Source organism: Primulina huaijiensis, chromosome 1, assembly GCF_012295235.1.
Source record: "Primulina huaijiensis isolate GDHJ02 chromosome 1, ASM1229523v2, whole genome shotgun sequence".
Lineage (NCBI taxonomy): Eukaryota > Viridiplantae > Streptophyta > Magnoliopsida > Lamiales > Gesneriaceae > Primulina > Primulina huaijiensis.
The window spans coordinates 24,671,862-24,689,133 of NC_133306.1; the positions used below are offsets into that span (position 1 = coordinate 24,671,862).

At 32.9% G+C, this 17,272-nt stretch overlaps 2 protein-coding genes across 25 annotated transcripts; one reads left to right on the forward strand and one right to left on the reverse strand.

Annotated features, from left to right (window-relative positions):
- Positions 1–4,185: 4,185 nt before the first annotated feature.
- LOC140987559 (protein LYK5-like) lies at positions 4,186–6,592 on the reverse strand. Its single transcript, XM_073456114.1, has one exon. It carries the CDS (start codon positions 5,520–5,522, stop codon positions 4,194–4,196), a length of 1,329 nt encoding a protein of 442 aa, XP_073312215.1. The 5' UTR covers positions 5,523–6,592; the 3' UTR covers positions 4,186–4,193.
- A 4,517-nt stretch (positions 6,593–11,109) lies between these two features.
- LOC140987564 (ATPase GET3B-like) lies at positions 11,110–15,693 on the forward strand. 24 transcript variants are annotated; one of them, XM_073456126.1, is made up of 7 exons: positions 11,973–12,126; positions 12,228–12,290; positions 13,200–13,268; positions 13,343–13,408; positions 14,205–14,279; positions 14,381–14,479; positions 14,673–14,796. In XM_073456126.1, the coding sequence occupies exons 2-7, from the start codon at positions 12,264–12,266 to the stop codon at positions 14,709–14,711; spliced, it is 375 nt and encodes a 124-aa protein (XP_073312227.1). In that variant the 5' UTR covers positions 11,973–12,126; positions 12,228–12,263; the 3' UTR covers positions 14,712–14,796. The 24 variants fall into 24 exon arrangements, 7 of the variants coding, with proteins under 7 accessions (XP_073312227.1, XP_073312242.1, XP_073312260.1 ...); XM_073456141.1 differs by having other exon boundaries at positions 11,975–12,109; XR_012177170.1 differs by lacking the exon at positions 11,973–12,126 and adding an exon at positions 14,930–15,693 and having other exon boundaries at positions 12,128–12,290; positions 14,714–14,800.
- Positions 15,694–17,272: the final 1,579 nt, after the last annotated feature.

Here is a 17,272-nt window from a genome sequence, read left to right on the forward strand (position 1 = left end):
TTCACAATAAAAAATAATACTCTTAGCATAAAAAGTAATACTTTTTCATGGATGATACAAATAAGAGATCTGTCTCACAAAATACGACCCGTGAAACCATCTCACACAAGTTTTGTCTCTAAAACTTTATAATAGAGTAAATATATATTTTTCTATTATTTTAATTTTAAAAATTAATACTTTTTTAAAAAATAAAAACAAGTTATTTTATTTTTAATTTTTTATTTATGATCTCAGATTATATTATATATTCATAGACACCGCGTATGTCATATGCCTATATTATATTGTATATCACGTGTATAAAAAAAATTATCATTTGAAAAAGAATCGCAAAGGTTTCCAACCGGAACAATTAAGACAACCTAATCGTTGGATATGCAAATTACGATATTATATTTATAATCAAATTTCGGAATTAATGACGTAATTTTATTTTCTCATCGTGTATTTTTTTTATGACGTGAAATTCCGAAACCGTTATTTTTTTATGCTCGTTGGATAAATCTCGAACTAACACAATAGTTTGTAAATCACGATAGTAAGATAAATTATATTGAACAAGTCATGTGTGACAAGTTCGACCGAAAAATTATTGATATGAGAAATCATAATAATTGATCAAACTCTCCACAAATTGTTAACTCCACTCCAGTTTGTGTTGTCATATTTAAAATGGACAAATCTCACCTTTAATTAAGATACTTTACTTCATCACGAAAAAATTATTAAAAAAAATTATATAATTTTCAAATCCTTACTCGTATATGTTTAAACACCACATTTTCATATTTTATATATTTTATTTCTTTCTTTCAATGTTAATTTATATTTTTCCATCTTTGAGAATCTTGAGATGGAAATTTGTTAGATAATTTTTTTTAAAAAAAAATTCGAGCAATACATAACCTGTGTAATGTAAGTATTTGAGATATAGATAATAAAAGTATGTCAAAATATAAAGATTAAATTTTTTTTATTTTTGAACTATATATAAAACAAATTATTTAATTAGTTCTCATGCAAACAGTCACTTTAAAAAAAAAAAATTTATCCCATAAATTGAAATATGAATGATTATGTGGTAGAAGTTGTAACATCAAGTCATAAGGATATCATGATTAATAATATTAAATATAAAAATTGTTTTAATAATTTACAATTCGATCATTTTATTAAATAATTATATGTTTTGAGTAAGTGTTATTTGATATAAAATTAAATAATAGTATGAAGGTTACCTTTGTCCATTTATAACATGAAAAGTCATATTGGAATACATTTAACAATTTGTAATAACGAAATTTGTTCTTAATTTAAGTTACTTTTTTTTAACTAGCTTTTAATTATGCTAAGTTCCAAATATACCATTTAGAGTCATTTTACATTAACACATGAATGTATTAAAATGAGCTAATATGGTAATATAATTACAGAGCTAATGCATATTTTATTAGATAACTTTTTTACTTCACTTATGTATGTATTAATTATTTCCATTTGTTTTTATATTCAAATTTATTTATTTATTTTAATTTATATTTATAATAAAACTTTAAATAATAATAATATTTTATTGAATTAGTTATATTTTTATAGCTAATAATTTTTTTATTTATTATTTTTATGATTAATATTCTCAATAGTAATTTATTTCGAATCATTTTTTGTTATTATTACTGTTTCCAATACTATTTTATTAATTATATGATTATATATATGGGGGATAATAATTGAAATGATTTAAAATATTTATGAATTGTTCGTTCAAATTAATAAAAAAAACATTAAATATATAAAATATAGTGAAAATAATATAAATTTAATGTCATCTGATATCATCTTCATATAGATCTAGCTAGAACGAGCAGTAGTGATAATAGTTATTACATATACATTAAACAACCTTATTTACTATTACTAACTTTTTTTTTATTATAATTAATAATATTATCATCTTATTTCCTATAATTCTTCGAATTATGGCTATAATTGTTATTATTCTTTAATGATTAACAACAATTTTTTCTTGCCATTTAAAATTATATATATACTTATTTAGAAATATTGTAATAAGATAAGTTTATTTCAATTATTCTAATTTCACTAAATTATACTACTTTATTGAGATGGAGAAAATGGAAAGAATGATATTTTAGGTTTATTAAACTAAAAAAGGCTATATACTGTATAATAGAAGGCTATTTTCAAAAGGCTGTAGGCTATTTTTTAAAATACAGATGATATTAGTTTTACATTGTCATTACGTTATTTTTTAGTTTATTTATGGAAATTCAAAGTGGGATCGATCTAATAAAGATGCGTTCGAAGATGGTTATGGATATTTATTTATTTATTAAAAAAACGTTAATAAAACGCGGTGACAAAATTATTGTTATAATGAAAAATACAATTTAAAAAAACACTGTTATAATGAAAATTAAAATTAATAATGTTATAATATTTTGGTCGGACGAGCATAAGGCTTCATTTGGGAGTGTTAAAAAGGAAGGAAGGAAAAGAAAGAATAATTTAAAAATTTGTAGTTTGCTAGATTTTTAAGAAGAGAAAAAGAGAGGAAACGGAGAGAAAATTCTCTCCTTCAAACCCAAAATGTTTTCCTCCCAAACAAAAAAATACATCTTTTCTCTTCTCTTCCTTTCTCTTTCTTTATTTTCTTTTCTCTCTTCTTTTCCCTTCAAACTTCCAAACTAAGCCTAATAGATGCATAAATGAAAAGGTAAAATGGACTAAATAAAAAGAAAAAGCAAACATAGAAGGAAGGGGTAGGGGGTGGACTGGGCACGTAACTAAAAATTAGCCTAGTTTCTAATTATCGTAAGAGCTAGCCCTATTCGTTGTATACAAAATTATCTCAATAGTCTATTTTCTAGTTGTTATCTCATCGTTAAGTTGATATGAACAAACTAGGTTTCACAATGAGACGAAAACAGCTATTAATTTGTTTTGTTTCATTCGGATATTGCATGTGCTAGAAATTATCTGTGTCGAATATGCCCAACGATGATTTTGTCTTTTTTTTTCCTCATTCAGATATTTTTCTATGCTGGAAATTATAGTGTCAAGTATGTCTTACGATGATTTTGTCTCTTCAAGGTATTGTGTCCGATGGATGGGAATTTTTTTCAAAGAATCAATCTCGTTTATCGGCAGAGAAGGCATTGAGCGCGCTTCAATCAGTTGAGACATCTAGCTGATCCTTGTTTGAAAGACGACTATTCTTTGGGGGGAAGCATTATGCTTAACAATCTTAGCTAGATCATGTGTTGAAGATGATCCTATGCTTAGACCATCAATGGATGATGTCCTCAAAATTCTTGCTAGAATGGTTTGATTAAAGAAATCATAGCAAATTTATTTCTCATATTATGAGCTATGTTTTTCTGTACATGTTCTACATTCCTTGAAAAAAGGGTACTCAAATTTTACTTCGTGTTCCTTCGTATGTGCATTTATGTATTTTTCTAGTTGAAACGTAAAGTGATGCATAATTTATGGTATACCTGGAGGGAGAAATGGATTTGAAATCCATTAATTTCGATTAATTTTATTGCTCCAATGAAACAATAAATTCTCACTAATTTACACATCAGTCGTACAAATTAGAATGAATTTCTTAATATTGAGTGAACTTGAAATATATCCTTATTAACATATAAAGATATATTTAAATTTTACAGACTTACTTCTCTAAATAACAAAAATACATTTGAAATCCTCTAATCAAAACGCAACTTTAAAGATTACCATCCAATTAGATATTTGAGTTGTTCTTGTTTTATTAGTAGGAAAACAATGTCATCGATTTATCATTCTTAATTGAGTGTAGATATTAATTGACACTAGACAATTGATTTATATGATTTTATTATGAGAACAATGTCGAAACAATATATGATAAATATGTAGCCCGACACTTCCATATCACACGTATAGACAGAGAGATGTATATAATAGGGATGTGATGTTAGTGACAAGAGATGCGAAAATCGTCCTAATGACTTGGGACAACATATAATAATATTTATCCAATAGTTAAAAAAATGTAGAAATCCGTTGAGAAATCGCTGTTTATATATATATAAATTTTGGTATAAAATTAGGAAAAAATCTGATGTGATAAGCCATACCAAAATATTGATGTATCAACCTTAATATANGAAGCTACCTCTCTATCTGGGTGCCAATGAGACTGAAATCTCAGTGGGGACCTTAACCCGGTCGGCCCAAATTCTCGATGTCAAATAAAGCTTCGATATCTTACCCGAGACCCATTTCATTTCGGGTCTCTTGTCCGGATCCTCTTGCACGCATTGCAACGCTACACGTGTCAGCCTCTCCGCTACCTCCACCGGGAAAGAATCCTTCAGCCTTTTATCTACCCACCGTCTCAATCTCCCCTCCACCCCCTCGCCGCCACCGCCATCGCCATCGCCATCCACTACCTCCCTGGCCGTATCGATCACCGATGTCCTACTGTAACCACCGTTTATCAACTTGTACTTCACCGGCTCCTCTCCGGTTAACAGTTCAAGAATCACAACCCCAAATGCGTAAACATCGGACTTCTGGGTCGCCACGCCGGTGGACTTGAACTCCGGCGACATGTACCCTCTAACGCCCTCAAATTTCCTATCCGTCGCGGCCGCATCTGGCTTCACCTCCCCCATCGTCTCGCCGCAAAGCTCCGCCGCACCGAAATGGCAAATCTTGGCATTCAAAGAAGGCTCAGTAACAATAATTCCGCTGCTCTTTATGTGCTTGTGGATCATAGCAATGTTTAATCCCGCCGTATTATGTATATAATCAAGCCCATGAGCTATATCAGTGGAAATCTGAATACGCGACATCCAGGTCGAAAGAATTGTAAAATCCGGATTCATCTTGTTCCTCAGGCAGACACCCAAGTCCGATCCTTTCACGAATTCATACACGAGGTAAATATACTCGCCGGAAATGGAAACTCCGAGGAGCTTGACTATGCTTGTGTAGTGGCTTCTGCTGATCACCGATAGCTTCTGTTGTACATCCGAACTCGACATGGATTTAAGGAGCTTGCGCTGGAAAACGACGACGTCTTTCCCTTTCAGAACGCAGCGCCAGGACTGGGAAGAAGAGGAGGAGGAGGAGGAGGAGAACCTCTTGCCGAGAAAATTATTCGTGGCGGCGCGGATTTCGGAGAAGTCGTAAATTGTGGTGCTTTCTGAGAGGTTGTCCAGGAGGCTGGACAAGGAGGTGCGGCTGTCGGCGGAGGTAGTGGCAATGGACGTATCAAGCCTGTAGGTGGCGGAGGAAGATGGGGAGGTGGTGGTGTTGAAAGGATTCGACAGGCGACCCGCCGGGAAGCTCGAAGAAGACGTTGATGAGGGTTTGTCCGCCTGTAATCTGGACGATGATTTTCTTCGGGCTGCCGGAGATGAACTGATGCGTCGAGGTGTCGGACTCGGGCTCGAGATCGGGCTCGGCTCGGATGCTTTGATCGCCATTTTCGTCTTACACATAACAGAGCAAGATCTTGAAATCCGAGATGGGTATCCGAAAAAATGGGAAGAATTGATGGGAATTTCGGGTCGATGGATTCATAGAGAGATCGAAAATTCAACCCAAAATTCAGCGTGGAAACGAAGGATTAAATGAGATTCAAAATAGACTGGTCTAGTATTCCATTGGAAATAGCTTTAAAAAAATAGAAGCTTGAAATAACAATTAAAAGAATAGAGGGATGGCTCCGTAGTGTTTTGGTTAGAGGTGAAAATGAATAAATAAATATGTGATTTAGATAGTACTCGGCAAAAATTATTGTTCAACAGCTTAATTATCATTAACATTTTAACTAATTGGAAACTTTACTTGACTCGATTTAAATATTGTTTTAAAATTTCAGATTTATTTTAATTTTCAACATATATTCAGAGAGGATTATGTAAGATAATATCATGGATTTATTTTCGTGAAACGATTTAACTCGATCAATTTCCGAGAAAGCCACGAGCGTTTGCATCCGAAGCGAGGAGGTAGAATTTGAAATATATAAAATGAAAAGAGAACTTACGCGAATAAGACGAAGGAGAAATTGGCCGGAATGGAGGACGTGAGTTCGCCCGAGAAGGAGCAGGAGACGCCTGAATATGGGAAAGAAGAGAGCGAGAATGCAAGAATGCTAAAGTGTGAAATTAGATAAGACGGTTGATACTTATAGAAGAGAAAAGAGCGATACTTATCTAATCCAAAGCTCAACTTTTTAATCCAAGAAAATCACATTTTTCGGAATTATCTCTACTCCCACCGATCATCCTTCCTCCGGTCTTCAGTGACCAGTGATTCTTGCTGTTGTTGCGGGTACATAGAGCTTATCCGTAGCTCCAGATTCAAGTCTGCGCTGCTGTACCTCATCGCCAACTCCGTTTTTCTTGCAAAATGCGGCATGCATTTCAAAGATAGGTCGGCGGATGAGACTTAATCATTCATCTTCCACAGACCAGGTGGGGATCCGGCTGAGATTTGAAATCCGAGATCTTCCAAACTGGGTCGGCAGGTGAGACTTTGATAAAATAGGAGAGTGATGAACGAGGTCTATTTTAGATTTTGCTCGGTTCATAGGTAAATTATAAAGTGGGAAGATGTGAAATATTTGCCAAACTTCTAACAACCAAACACAAAATCATTTTATCCCAAATAATATATCTTTTCCATAAAATTTACTTATCCCTCTTTTTATTTTTCAAATAACAGTCTCATCTGTTCCAAGCGGTGAGATCGGCTAGTTTGTATTGGCTACGTGTTTTGGTAGGGGAGAAGGTAAATTAATGTCATTTGGCCTTCTGCTTCCAATCTCGAATCCTGATAAAGACAGGACTCTTAATTATTATTGATATTTGCAAAGAAGCCAGCTTGACTTAGTTAAATAGATAGACCTTTTAAAATTTTGTCACAACTCAAATCGCTTGTATTTAAATAAAACTAGAATCCAAAAAAATTTAGAACTTAGTGTTTTTTTTTCATTATTTTCAATAATTTCTTGATATCAATTATTTCAAGAAAAATCATGGACGATTTTTCGTAAATAACTATAACAAAAATTCCTTCAAAAAAAAAAAAAAATCAACTCAAATCTTGCATCCTAATATTTTGATTTCATGAATCAAATAAATCAACAAGAAATTATTTTATCAAAATTTACAAACCACTGGAAAATATGATAGAAAAGTATATAATAAGAAAATAGACGGAATATTACCATATAATGTAATTTATTGGTGATATTCTGATTCTGATATTATATATTACAATTTACGAGTTGCATAAGATGACATTGTTTATTGTTTATTGTTTATCAAAGTATAAATTAAGTAATTTAAGGAAAAATATTAGTCTTTGGAAGGGATATATGTCCACACGTGACTTTGGGAAGCTAGAGCAAAAAGTTTCACGGACAAGTTGTTAGTTGATATGTACTAAATTTTGCTATTCTCTTTTTGAGTAGTTTTTTTGTGAGACGATCTCACGAATTTTTATCTGAGATATGAGTCAACCTTATCGATATGCATAATAAAAATTAATACTCTTAGCATAAAAAATAATATTTTTTCATGGATGACCCAATTAAGAGATTCGATCCACGAATTGATCTGTGAGACCGTCTCACAAGAATTTTTGTGTCTCTTCATTCTCTCCAATACAAATGCAGCTTTGAAGCTTCTGCCAAAATCAATATATTGAGTATTTGCAATCACTCAAAAAATATTTATTGACTTTTGACTTAAAAAAAACAGTTATATATCTATACCCACATTATATGTTATTTTTTATTTAATTTAATTGAAATCCAATTGCTAGTGGGATACGATTATACTTCTATAAAAATGATTTTATTAACAAGCTAATGTTAAAATCAATTATTTCAAATACTACTCGTTTCCTTATTTTCAGTTTTTTATTTTTGTTTTCAAACACTATTCACTTTTGATTTTTTTAACATTTCTTCGTAATCCTATAATTTTAATCACCTCTTCAAATCATAATATATTGCAAACACAATATAATAATGGGATGACAATATTTTTGTTTTATGATAATTAAAACTAATTATTTTGTAGACCAAATTTTTTTTATTTTTTTTATAATGTAAATACTTTGTCAAACCTATGATATAAGAGTCTGGTTGGCACAGATTTAGTCAGATGAATAAGATATTGATACAAATTATTGTTTCTAACATTGTTTAACTCAAAGTTGACAATAATTTTAGTTACAAATCATCATGTTATTCATATTTTTCAATTAGTATCCTACTTTTACACGTACTTAAATCGAATCGTGACATAGAGAATAATTATGAGTTCGAAAGCAGCAATAAATATATATGTGAATATGATTCATGCGCTTCGCCTCAGCTGATTGCCATATTGTTTAGTTGACTTTTTGATTTTATTAGTAACTAAAATCCGGGTTTTATTTGTTCTACGAGAGTGCGAAGAAAAATCAAAAGCCTTTTGATCAATAAATCAATCAGAGTGGTGATGAATTATATCTCATTTAACATCAATATCTCATATTTGGATTGGAAAGATTAAGTCTCGGATTCGATACTCAACTATCATAAATAATCAGAATATATATTAACTTGTATCGCTATAGGGTTTCTGCTGCTGCGTTGAATATTCAAACAAAAGAGGGAGTCAAGTCTAAATGTCAGGCAAACTCGGGCCTTTCTGTTTTGAATGGATATCGAACAGAGACGTCATTGATGACACACATGTGGACTAGCGGGCAAAGAATTAGTTGCCGCACTTTGATAACGAAGAATGGTTGGTTGGGAATTGGGAGTAGTGTAGTGCATGCGTATCTTTAATTCTTACGAGCATCTCTTTTAATCAACGCACGGTTGGTAGACTTTAATGACATGTAAACCCACGTCTGCTACTATTCGGAGTACATTTGACTAATATTCGGACTAACATAATAGCATACGAAACATGTTAAACAAGCAAATCATATTGAGCAAATTTTGTATAACAAACTTGCTCGAAAAAGTGTATATATGAGAATAGAGCTTTTGATAACTGACAAAATATTCACATAGTCGAACAACTCACGGTGGAAAGTGGAAACAAGGAAAGTTTGGCTTAATGCAAACGTGTGCTAATTGACTACTAGTTGCTTTTTTATTTGTATTTCCACCAAATTTGCAATCTTGAAATTCCCAAAGTATTTTGCTATCATTGTCCATATATACTTTTGAATTCATAAAAGCATTATATCTAGTTACAATAATAATGATTATAAGAAAAAATATGAAAATAATTAATCAGATTGAAAAATTGTGCAGGTTAGTTTACGTGGTTTTCCAGTGTTGAAAGCAGCAAAATAGGACGTTAGCTTTAGTCAAACTCGTGTTTTCCTTTTAATTAATTATTTAATGAAAAATGTTAAAGTTCCTTGATTAAATTAATTACTTGCCCGTGGGGTTGGATTTATTGGCTCTTTTAGAGGAGATGGATACTTATTCGAACCAACAGTACTTCTTTTAGGCTCTTTTCCTTGAAAAATTACTCCATCGTTGAGAATATAATCCTTCGAACTGATATTAGAATTCATCGATTTTTTATCATCGAATATTCTGAATTCACACATGTTATGATAATCTCCTTTAATGACCCTGTTGATAAAATGGAGGGATTTGGTATCGAACGTCACCTTCTTATTACAACCTTGGACAACATCCGAATCTTGTGGTAAAGGTTATGGATGACAATGGGTAGGGTATGGGTCGGATTTCATACATCCATCCCCATACCCATTTATTAAATTCATCCCCATACCCATACCCATACCCATCGGGTATTGAATTTCATCCCATCTCCATACCCATCGGATTATCGGATACACATACCCTACCTAAATACCCAATTATCATATACAATTGAATTTTTTCAAATTTAAATTGTTTCAATGAAATTATGAATATTTAAAAAATTATTTAAATGAACAATAAGAAAAATTATTCACGCTTTATATATATTNACATATACATATATATATAAATTTAAACGGGTATTCGTGTCGGATTATATCAAACCCGCCTCCATACCTGAACCCGAAAATCCCCATACCCGATTACCCAATTATTTAATCGGGTCTAAAAATCCCTCCATACCCTCTTCTATTAGGGTCGGGTATCGAATCCTCCAACGGGTTCGGAGGAAATTGCCATCCCTAGTAAAGGTTCATGGAAACTTCGTTATGGCTCGTTCGACTTCGGTTCCAGATCGAGTTTCTTCTCGTGTGTTACTTCATCTTGAAGCTGGTTGATCTGGATTACGAGTCGGGATATCTAATTTTCCACGATGACCAACTCCGCTAGCGACTCTTTCATCTGTCCAATTAATTTAACAAATTCTCTTAATCCTTATAATATGCATGTACACGAGGTCCACAATTTTATTAATTGTTTTATCATATCTATTTATTCATCTTTCTTTTGTTTTCCTTATTATGTTTATCTAAATTATGTCGTACGACTATATGTGGAACTTTCATATTGAGAAATCTTCACAGAAAAAGATAAACTCCTAGTTAAGTATTGTTGAATATTTGCATGCATTAAGTATAAATTAGTTTCTGTCATGTATAACAATTTTTTAGAGAAATATTATGGACTATATTAAATTTTAGAATTTTAAAGATATTTTTCTAATGTATTTTTTATAACTAATTAGAGATGATATAATAAATTTGTAAACATTTGGTCCAGGAAATCCTCTTATATTCACATCTGATATTGAGAAAATTATATTTTTCTCATGTAATTTGTATATTTTTCATTTTGATTTGATTTATTGTCAATTTACAATTTTTGATATTCTATTTTTCAATTTTTATTAATAAATATTAATTGATTTTTTTTTTGCCAGAATGCTTACGTGGCTTAGGACATGACAACAATGTCTGAATTCAGGCCAACAATATTATATATCACATCATATTTTTTTTATATAATGTCATTATTATTAATTTTTTTTTTATGTCAGATCTGTGATAAATAACGATTAAATTGAAAAAAATTTTAAAAAGCGGATTTTTCTTACTGACGGCCCAATTGTGTTAACGTGGGCCTAGTAAACTTTTCCCGGCCCATTCATTTTGCCGCTACTCTCTTCGTCTTCGTGTTTCTTCTCCTGGCAAAAAAGCTGCTGTCTGCAGGATATGCGGAAACATAAAAAATGGCCATGTTTTCTCTTTTCAATCGCGTATCGAAATCCCAGTTCCGCACCTCTTCATCTGCTAAAATCAGTGAATTTTTTTAAGCTACTTCGATTCTCATGTCTACCCAAAGCAGCTAACCCAGTTCCAAGGTTCACGCTTGAATACAAGTAAGCATCTTTTTGTGCGTGTACATTTTCGTGTTTGTTTCTCGTGGGTATTTGACATATGTTCTTAATTCAATTCGAGTTCTAGTTCCCGTTTCTGGCTTGTCTATTAAGTGTATCTGCGGACGTGCTAATTCAAGCGGGGATGAATGTGTTCACGATTGCTTTTAGTTGCTTTCCATTGTAGTGTCTTTGGTTGTTGATGAGATTGTGTTTTGGGGTAGAAAAGGAATGGATAATATGGTATTGTGAGGTACAAATGTTATGTTTTTGACATTACAGATAGAATCGATGCTGCCAATGCAATAAATTGATTATCATGGTAATCAATCCAATGCTGCCAATGCAATAAACTGATAATCATGGCAATGTTTTTGATGCTAATTAATTTGTTTCGGTGTTGCTAGAGGGGTGTGGTGCTTGGTATGTCATATCAACCTACCTTTGGTCTGACAAGATGTGGATTTCGAATGAGCCAGCGCCTGATAATTTCATAAATTTCCAGTGCATATTATTTTGCAGCGAGATCTTTTGTGACTACTGCTCTGGAAGAAGTTACCGGATTTTATGAGATGAATTTGGGGTGCAGAGGAAGTATTACACGTTGGGTGGGAAAAGAGGTGTTGGAAAAACAAGTTGTGCAGCATCTCTGGCTGTAAAATTTTCCAACCATGGCCATCCAACTATTGTTATTTCTACCGACCCTGCTCACTCATTAAGTGATTCTTTTGATCAAATAATGACTTTCATTTCCTGTATTTTCTTGATGTTTTAGTCAGAAATTGTAACTCTTACAGACAATGTCATTTATATAATCCAATTGTGATTTGCTCACAGCATTTAACTGGAGGGGGGCTTGTTTGAGTGCAAAGCATGGAATCTCCTCTTTATGCCCTTCAGGTATCCATATTTGAATCAAACGTGCTTTAGATCTCATGTTCCATTTACTTGTTTTAGCGGATATGACATGATGTAGTTTCATTACTGTCAAAGGTAAACCCAGTGAGATTGAGGGAAGAATTTCAATCTGCTAGTTAACATGGTGAAAGCATTGTTAAACATTTTATGGATTCTATGGGCCTTGGAGTGCTCGCAGAGCAGTTGATAGAAAACACTGTTGATTTATTTTTATCTTCATAATACTTGCACTTAACCCAGTCTTTTTTGTTATTGTTTGAAACCATATGTCTCTAAAGTTTGAGCATTTGTAGGTATCCTGTAATAATTTTATGCTTTGTCATGTCCCATCATTTGTAAGTCAAAAGATTGAGGGTATATGTACCTGAAATTAATATCCAGGGTGTACATATCCATGCTGGTCAAGTTTCAGGAAACATGTTTTAAAAAATAAACATCTAAGATCATATTAATGAATAGAGTTGGCCACTAGGAGTTTTGAACTCTTGACCTTCTGGCTCAGTTCAATGTTAAATATCACTGGTCTCAAAGGTCTGAGTTATAGGAGGAAGCTGAACAATAGTTTAATATTTTAACAGTTATCTTACTTTAGCTTTGAAGGAATTTGTCCACCTGGTGCTTGTGGGTTTTAGTTTTCATGTTTACCTCTAACTAAGTATTTCGTGCGACGAGATTTGATTATGTATTTCTATATTAATTTTCCTTCATGACTTGTTGGGACAACTCAAACTTGGAGAGCTGTTGAACGCTCCTCCACCTGGTTTTGATGAGGCTTTTGCAATTGCCAACACATGTTTTGCAAATTGCTGTTGATGATATATTATTATCTTACTTGTGCAGACTCTAGATGTTATGTGTCTTTGCTGTTGAAACCATGCAGTGATCTTGCAGGTTATGCAATTTGTGGAGTCACCAGAGTACTGTAGATTTAGTCGAATTGTTTTTGATATGGCTCCCACAGTAAGGAATTGTGTGTTTTCTTCTTTATTCCTTGTCTGGTGGCTGTGGAAGCATGGATAAACTGTTTGTTATAGGATCATACACTTCGATCGCTCTCGTTACCAGATTTCTTTGATGCATCCGTAGGCAAGATGACGAGGGTAAGTATACAGTTGTAGATGTGAAAATGTTAGTGACTCAGTGCATTGTAAGGCTTACTGTTTGATAATGATTTACCTTCAAATTCTTGCGTATTGGACACATAGCATAAAAATTCGAGATTTTTCATTTTACTCCAATCAAATCTTCCTACTAGTTGATAGATAATGACTATATGGTACCAAAAGTTGAAATTCTTTTGCTTCTCCTCTTTCATACACCAAGTTTTCTTTTACCGGTTCACAAAACCCAGGCTTCACGGTTTCTTTCTTCTTTGATTTTTGCCCCACATTTCTTCTAGTGTCAAAGCTACTTGATTACTGATGCCATAAGCTTTGCCATTGGATATTTTAAATATAATTTTGATCGAGGGTATTGAACTTTTTTCTTCAGTCAGATCATTAGTGTACGTATGTCACTCACTTAGATGCTCATTATCCAAGTCAAAACAATTGCTCTCACTGTTACAACCGCCATTCCATCATCTTCTTAGTATTTATTCTATATCCTTGCTTCTCTTCTGTGTCACGATTGAATATACATCACAGCATCCTAAATTTATTTAATCTGTTTGAAGTTTTGTATTTCAAGAAATAATTGTTGAGGTTTCAAGCGATTCTGATTTAAATAATTGAAATCCAATATTTCCTTTCATGTTGTAAGAGCCTTAAGTGGATGTGTTTGTGTTCTTTCTAAGTCGGTGTGTTTTACTTTTTCAAACAAACTGTATGAAAATATTGTGTACTTCCACATAAGAGTCTTGACATTTTAACGATTAACTTTCCTGCTCTGGTTCAGCTAAAGAAGAAAATCACATCAGCTACTGCAGCCCTTAAATCAGTGCTTGGAAAAGGAGAGCCACAACAGGATGCTGTAAGATCAAGTCATTGTGCTTTTACTCGTTTTAATAAGGTTATTGCAGGTGGTTTTCTCATTAAATATTTGAAACTCATGTTTTTCCCTCAGTTCTGCAGACTGACAAGCTAGAGCAACTCAGAGAAAGGATAGCAAAAGTGCGAGATCTTTTCCGCAACTCCGAGACCACAGAATTTGTGGTTGTGATGATTCCAACTGTAATAACCTGATGATTTGTATTCTATTGTAATTTTCTCATAAAAGTTTTAAGCAAAATGGATTTTAGTTTCATGGTTTTTGCTCAAGCACGCTAGAACAATCATAAAAGAGGTATGTTAGTTTGCACCAGAAATTAACATTTTTTTTCCTTTAAACTTAGAAGAATTTTAAAAAGGGCCATTTTTCATACAGGTTATGACACTCCGGCACGATTGTGTGCATCATTGCTGAAGGAAAAAGTTTCAGTTCGAAGACTTGTTGTCAACTAACTGCTGCCTCAGTCAGCATCTGATTGCAAGTTCTGTGCAATGAAAACCAAGGTAAAATTTGCCTTGACTAATAATATATTTTTATGTTTCTTGGACCTAGAATTGGTGAAGATACGGGTCAATATGAGCATTCGGGAATCAGTGGCTATTGAAGTGAGATTTGTTATTTGTGGCTTGGAGGATCAGAATTGCGTTCTTGATATGATCCCAAAAGATCCTGAGTTAGCAAAGCTGCACTAATCCAGTCACACCTGTAGACACAAGGTGCATCCCAGCTCTCAAGTTTAGGGGCGATATGGTTTGGAGATGAATCCTTGCTTTCAAAAGGTTACTCATTCAAGTCACTTTTGGGATCCCTCTAAATACATCATATCGGTTCTAAAACAACTGATCTTTTCTGACAGATTTACTTCTTTCACAAAATAGGATAGAGAAAGAAGAACGGTTGGCATGTCTTTCTCGACAGATCATTAGAGGCTTGAAACTATATTTTCAATCTAAGTTGCTCATGTTTGAGGCTCAAACACGGTGTGCATTACTAAAACATAAACTATTTTTAGTACATTTTAGCTTGAGTTTTTAAGAAAACCGGTGACTAACACTTAATCTGGTAAGAAAACAACAGGAGGAAAGGTAGTCTTTTCAGTTTAGCTTATTGAGTTCGTGTTTGAGACATGAACGACTTCCCATCGGACCAGAAATTTATGATGTTTGCATACACCGGTCGGTTAACTGTGTCAAAAACTTATGTTTCACGACGGCGCTAAACTATCTTGTTGTCCTCGACGAGATTCGTCCTGAGTTTAGGTTTCCTTCTTCATATGCTAGAGACAGCATTTTGATATGTTTTCCCATTTTGTTATCTGCCGATCGACTTTACATGAAAATGCAATCACATGATCAATTATAAACATCTAACTAGAACCAAGGCTCAATATGTATAATGTGATCATCAATCCTATTTCGACATATAAAAGTTCACTGCTATTATGGAAGATTTAAAACTTAAAATTTGTATCCATATAACCGAAAAATTATTTTTTTTCCTAATTGAGAGATAATGAGTTTCTTATAATTTGAGTCTGAATATGAGATTTTATTATAAAATAGAGCCACGAGCGGATCGTCACGAGTCGACCGCTCTTTTTTAATGAAATAGATTAGTTGAGTTGGTAATCGACCCGTTCCGTCTCCTTCGTCTCACCTAGTGGGAGTTGCAGCGAGCTGCCTTGCTCTAGCCTGATGAAGGGTTGCGGTTCGACTAGCTGGAACTGGAACATCTCTGCGAATAATTGAATCGTAGAATTTGTTTGAAAAAATCGTCAGATTGACACAATCCCATCCAGCTCATCCAGCTTCTCCCAACGCCGACAAAACTGTGACCCCTCCACTTGGCACTAAATTTACGTAGGCCCCATATTAGATTCCTTTGCGCAGTGCACTAATTCTTTTTAAAAGAATTATTATTAAATTCTTTTCCGATCAGCAAAATTAGTAATACTTAGCCCTATACTTTATGAGTGGATCTCATGTGAGACCGTCTCACGGATCTTAATCTGTGAGACCGATCAACCTTACCCATATTCACAATAAAAAGTAATACTCTTACCATAAAAAGTAATATTTTTTCATTGATGATCCAAATAAGAGATCCGTCTCACAAATACGACCCGTGAGACCGTCTCACACAAGTTTTTGCCATACTTTATCTACTGGCTACTGCCAATGTTTTTTTTAAAAAAAAACCAAATCGTCAAAATCAATCTCAATTGTTGTATTTACTCCCCAAAAAAATATAATTTTAATGAGGTTTTCACGATTAATTCATATAAAAATACCGAAATAAATTAATTTTAATCTATCAAAATAATTTGCAGATGCGGTACAATTTCACGGACTGACCAAAATTATAGATATAAGTGAGATCCCCGTACAATAATAGCTTTTAATTAACGAGTTTAAAACACATTACCACAAAAAAAAAAAAAAAAGATACGACACCCTCTATTTTCAAATTTATACTTGAGGTCAAATAATTAAGAGGAATTTGAAAATTTTATATGAAATCTCAAATATATGATATTATTTTTTAATTATAAATTTTTATTTGTTTTAATTAATAATAATAATAAGGGACAAGTGAGTGAGGGTAAAAGGACAAAGAAAGGGGAATCGCCGTCAGTTTGATAACAACAGCTTCTGAAAAATGAGAGCAGAGTTTAGATTCCCGTTCCATTGTCCGCTTTCTTTGTTTTCTTTTTTGCCTTACTCGTCTCCCGATATATACTCTCCCCCATTCTAAGTCAAAGTCAATTTACTTTAAATCTATTTCAATCCAAATATATTTTTTATTCCAAATACTCTTTAAATGTGGAAAAAAAAATAGACTGATAGCTTTAATTTCGAGATAATTTTATGTTTTAGTTTCACTTATCACAACGATAATCAGAAATAACACAGTTTTGTGTATAATTATATTCATAAATGAAACTTAACTAATTTTATTAGCTAACCATTTTACAT

Bases quoted from the DNA above. Each gene is read 5' to 3' on its own strand.
- LOC140987559 (XM_073456114.1), bottom strand. From the start codon at position 5,522: ATGTGTAAGACGAAAATGGCGATCAAAGCATCCGAGCCGAGCCCGATC.
- LOC140987564 (XM_073456126.1), top strand. From the start codon at position 12,264: ATGGAATCTCCTCTTTATGCCCTTCAG. The intron at 12,291-13,199 runs GTATCCATATTT...GTGATCTTGCAG, and splicing joins CTCCTCTTTATGCCCTTCAG to GTTATGCAATTTGTGGAGTC. The intron at 14,480-14,672 runs GTAATAACCTGA...TTTTTCATACAG, and splicing joins TGGTTGTGATGATTCCAACT to GTTATGACACTCCGGCACGA.